The sequence below is a fragment of the Elephantulus edwardii genome, unplaced genomic scaffold, assembly GCF_000299155.1.
Source record: "Elephantulus edwardii isolate Elephantulus edwardi_28Jun2011 unplaced genomic scaffold, EleEdw1.0 scaffold00049, whole genome shotgun sequence".
Lineage (NCBI taxonomy): Eukaryota > Metazoa > Chordata > Mammalia > Macroscelidea > Macroscelididae > Elephantulus > Elephantulus edwardii.
Window position 1 is genome coordinate 10,217,806 of NW_006399799.1, and position 5,223 is coordinate 10,223,028.

The 5,223-nt window shown below is 40.4% G+C and overlaps 1 protein-coding gene across 1 annotated transcript in view; it reads right to left on the minus strand.

Moving 5' to 3' along the window:
* Positions 1-4,724: 4,724 nt before the first annotated feature.
* Positions 4,725-5,223, minus strand: part of RHBDL2 (rhomboid, veinlet-like 2 (Drosophila)) — a 56,953-nt gene continuing 56,454 nt past the window's right edge. Inside the window, exon 7 of the mRNA XM_006886480.1 lies at positions 4,725-4,904. Coding sequence (XP_006886542.1) covers positions 4,725-4,904 — 180 coding nt within the window. The remainder of the gene's footprint in view (positions 4,905-5,223) is intronic.

A 5,223-nucleotide genomic window follows, 5' to 3' on the forward strand; every position in this document is an offset into this window, starting at 1 on the left:
TTGTGCAACAGACAAATTGAGTTTTTTCGTTTTATTCTAATTAGGAAGCATTACATGTGTCTAGTGGCTATCTTATTGGACAGCACAGATAAAGACTAGTTTCAGTATTATAATAATAATAGTATACACAATTTAAAAGGACTAGTTGTTGATGTTTTGTACTGTGGAGTCAGAACTGACCCATAGCTGACCATTCAGCAGGTTTTCAGAGGCAGTTAATTGCACAGGAGGAGATTTCCCATCCATCTCCCAGAACAGCTAGTGGATTTGAACCACATGCCTTCAGGATTACAGCACAGCTTCTTACCACTAGGTCACCAGAGCTCCCTTAAATGACTGGTTATGAGCTTCAAATTAAAGCTGAACAAAGGGTTCTTCTATAATTTTGAGATGTCAGTTTCAAAGTACTAGGAGATAACTGTATACTTTTTCTTAACTTTAACTTTTGTCCTGTGGGCTGTCTTAGATAATGTAAATTCTTACTACATAACTTCTTAATCATCATCTTCATTAGTCTTACGAATCAATTAGTCAGTCTGTTTACATAGAGAAACCCTTTTCTTCTGTCTTGTTTTCTTTTATAAAAATTACATTGTAATTCAAAGTCTCTCTTCAGAACTAGGCATGGTGGGTTGACATGGTAAGTGATGGTTCTTCCATGGACTTATTTGCCAACTAAAACTACTTTTAGGGGAGCACAGGTGGCATAATCTGTAGAGAGTTGTGTTAACCCAACTAATAACTACTTTTGAAATTTAATGCAAATATTTAATCAGAGAATTATGTATTTTACATAATCATATCATCTCATTGTCATGAAGTTGGAACCGACTCCTAACAGACCCTTGAGTGGGTTTTCAGAGACTAAATTACTCAAAAAGAGAGTGCCCATCTTTCTCCCAAGGAGCAGCTGGTGGGTTCAAATTGCCTGTCTTTTGGTTGGCAGCACAATTCCTTACCCAGCAGGCTACCAGAGCTCCCTGAGGCAGGAAGAGGAAAGTTATATTTGATATTGGAGGTGGTCCCTGTTGCAAGTTCTTTGGGACCCTGACAGACTACTAGCAGCTTAACTCACTCAGTCACTCACTCACTGCTATCAAGTCAAAGCCAACTCATTGCTGACCCTCTAGCAGGTCTGTTGTCATCCTTGTCATTTCTAGGCCAGTATAGAGGAGGGTAAGACAGGTCATTACTTTGGTTTAAATTCTGCCTCATTTTAGACAAATTACTTGAGTTTGTAAGAGTTTTTATGTTCTAGTTGCATTAAGATTGTTGTCAGGTGCCATAGAGTCAGTTTCAGTTCATCACTGCCTGGTACTATACTCTTAGAAAATTAAGTAAGCGTCTAGTAGTTTGTCCAGGGTCCCAAGGGACTGCTTCCAATATCTAATATAACATTCTTCTTACTGCCTCAGAGAGATCCTGTAGTAGGGAGGGTAACAAGTTGTGCTGCCAACCAAAAGGTGGTGGTGGTGGTTGTAATGTGCCATCGAGTCGTTTGCGACTCATATCGATCCCGTGTACAACAACCCTAAACCCTGCTCTAGTCCTTGCCGATCTTTATTTTCTCCGACACACCTATCCCCATTACCCCAGTGATGGAACCAATCCATCTCATCAGGGGTCTTCCTCTCCTATGCTGTCCCTCTACCCTCCCAAGCATGATGTCCCTCTCCAAGGACTGGTCCCTCCTTGCACATGTCCAAACTATGTCAGACAAAGCTTCAGAATCCTTGCCTCCAAGGAACAACCTGGCTTTACCCACTCCAGGACGAACTTTTTTGTGGTATGTTCAATACTGTTCTCCAGCACCAAAGCTCAAAATCATCAATGCTCCTTCTATCATCCCTACTCATTGTCCAGCTCTTTGAAGCATAGCAAGGAATGGCAAATATCATGGCCTGTATCAGGCACACCTTAGTCTCCAGACTGACATCGTAGCTCCTTGGTACCTTGGAGAGGTCTCTGACAGCAGACTTTCCCAATGCAATACATCTTTTATTTTCCTGGCTGCTAGTGCCAAGAGTCTTGATTGTAGAGAGCCAAGCAAACTGAAGCTGTCAACAATCTCAATCTCTTCACCATCTATCATGATGCTGCCAGTGGGCCCAGTGGTGAGAATCTTTGTTTTCTTAATGTTGGGCTTCAATCCATATTGAAGACTGTAGTCCTTGACCTTCTGCAGCAAGCTCTTCAGGTCCTCCTCAGTTTCAGCAAGCAGGGTTGTGTCATCTGCATAATGCAAATTGTTCATAAGTCTACCTCCAATCCTAATGCCACACTTGTCCTCATAGAGCCCAGCCTCCTGGATAATCAGTTCTGCATACAGATTGAAAAGATATGAAGATAGGACACATCCTTGACGCACACCCTTCCCAATTTTGAACCATGCAGTTTTTCATTGCTCTGTTCTGACGACTGCCTCCTGGTCCAAGAATAAGTTTCACATAAGCACAATCAAGTATTCTGGGATTCCCATTCTTAAAGTCAGCCACAATTAATGGTGGGATTTAACACCCTTTAATTCCATTACAGTTTTAATCTAATGTAAGTAGTGCTTCCGTAAAGTAAGACCTGAAAGCAAATTGGAGGGCTCAGTATTACTAAGAATTGTCAGGAGTGGAATCTGTCCTTTCAGACACAGGTCTCTACTTTCAGAAACTCCTTCACTTCAGGGAAGACCAAAACATGTAGCGGCATCAAAGGACTGCTGGACCTATAGATGTCCAGAACCAACAGATAGGGCCTTTCCTCCAATGTTAACATCCTGAGTTTGCAATTACAACTTTCTAAATTGTAAGAGAATAAATTTCGTTTTTTATAGTTAAAAAAAAAAAGTCAGCCACAGTTTGTTGTGATCCATACAGTTAAATGCCTTTACATAGTTAATGAAACGCAGATAGACTTTCCTCTGGTACTCTCTGCTTTCAGCCAAGATCCATCTGACATTAGCAACAATATCCCGAGTACCTCTTCTAAATCCAGCCTGCACTTCAGGCAGTTCCCTGTTGCTGTGCTGTTCAGTCATTTTTAGATGATCTTCAGCAGAATCTTGCTTTTACGTGCTATCAATGATATTGTTCGATAATTTCCACACTCTGTTGGATCACCTTTCTTTGGAATAGGAACAAATAGATTTCTTCCAGTTAGTAGACCAGGAAATCCTCCAGATGTCTTGGCACAACTTGGTGAGCACATCCAGGGAATCATCTGTTTGTTGAAATATGTCAGTTAGTATGCCATCAATTTCTGGGGCCTTGTTTTTTGCCAATTCTTTTAGAGCAGCTTGAACTTCCTCCTTTATCACCATAGGCTCTTGCTCATACATTGTTTCATTAAATTCTTCTTTGTGCACTAATTCCATTTGGTACAATGACTCTGTATACTCTTTCCATCTTCTTTTAATGCTTCCTGGATCATTTACTATTCTGCCCAAAGCATACTTAAGTATTGCAACTCGAGGTTTAAATTTGTTCTTCAGTTCCTTGAGCTTAAGAAATGCTGGGCCAGGTACAATGACTCTGTATACTCTTTCCATCTTCTTTTAATGCTTCCTGGATCATTTACTATTCTGCCCAAAGCATACTTAAGTATTGCAACTCGAGGTTTAAATTTGTTCTTCAGTTCCTTGAGCTTAAGAAATGCTGAGCAAGTTTGGCCCTTTTGATTTTCTGACTCCAGCTCCTTGCACATTTATACTTTGTCTTCCCTTGTTGCCCTCTGAAATCTTCTGTTCAACTCCTTAATATCTTGATTTCTTCCCTTTGCTTTGGCTTATCGGCGCTCCAGTGCAATATTTAGAGTTTCTTCTGACATTCGTCTTGGTCTTTTCTTCTTTCTCTGCCTTTGTAGGCAATTCAAATCCACCAGCTGCTTCTTGGAAGAAAGATGGGCTCTCTCTTTTTTAGTAATTTACAGTCTCTGAAAACCCGCTCAAGGGTCTGCTAGAAGTTGGTTCCAACTCAATAACAATGAGATGATAAGGTACATAACATAACAAACATAATTCCCTGATTAAATATTTGCATTAAATTTCAAAAGTAGTTATTAATTGGGTTAACACAGTTCCCTATAGACTATGCCACCCGTGCTCCCCTAAAAGTAGTTCTTAGTTGGCAAAGAGTTCCAGGGAAGAACCATGACTCCTGTACTATCACGATCATTGCTGCCAAAGAAACCTTAGGGGGCAGTTCTCCTGTGTCACATGGAGCCACTGTGAATCCAAATCAGATGGACGGCACCTAACAACAGTCTCAAAAATAAAGCTACTGCTTTGTCACAAAATTTAGCAGGAATGTATATGAAGCCCCTCTAACTGTAATCTACTTGTAAATGATTATCAAGAGTCTGAAAAAGATAAGAAAAGGTTTTATTATAGTACATGATATTCATAAATTCTATTGAACATTTGCTAGAATATATCTTTTTAAAAAACAAGCCTTTTGTCTAGAATATATGTACACATATCTAGGCCTTGAAAAGACCTAATATCTGGTTTTTATTAGCCACCTCTTTACCTTTTCTCTCCCTTTTCTTTCAGAATTCCCCTTCCTTAAGCTCTATGTTGTTTGGTTTCTTTTCTGTACACAGTCCTTGCAACTTATAAGTTGTATTTTCTCTTCTTTGTAAAATTGATAGCGTTTACTAGAACTTCTCTGTTTCTTGGTAGAGTTCTGTTTCTTCCAAAATTACTCCTTTTTTAAAGTATTTGTATTTGGGGCAATTCAGTTTGCAGGTGATAAGAATATATTGAAAAACACAGCAAACATGAAACAAGCTAAATAAGCAGCAATTGCTATCCAAAACCTGGGATCCTTCAGCAGCGCCTTATCAAAGCAGCTAAACACAGTGTAACCTATGGACATCCCAGCGAATCCACCCGCAATGTGAGCTGCAAACGACACCTTTGGGGAAAAGGGGAAAATAGAAATAAGAAAATGTTAGTTCCTAGTTTCAGTTTCATCTCATTCAAACACTCATCATCAGAGGCAAACAAGAGTCTCAAAAGTCTGGAGAACTAGGGGTAAGGCAAAAGACAGAAAAGGCCATGCCTGCATGGAAGAGATTTCTAAAGCACACCACAAAAAAAGGTTACCCCGGCACTGGCTGAAAATCGCCTGTGACTTCATCCATAGCCACTGGTGAGAGTCGGCGCCCAGAGCCATCAGGGGCTTTAAGCTCGTTGCCCACTGCTGTGGTGTGGACAGCTGAAACCCAGGCCCC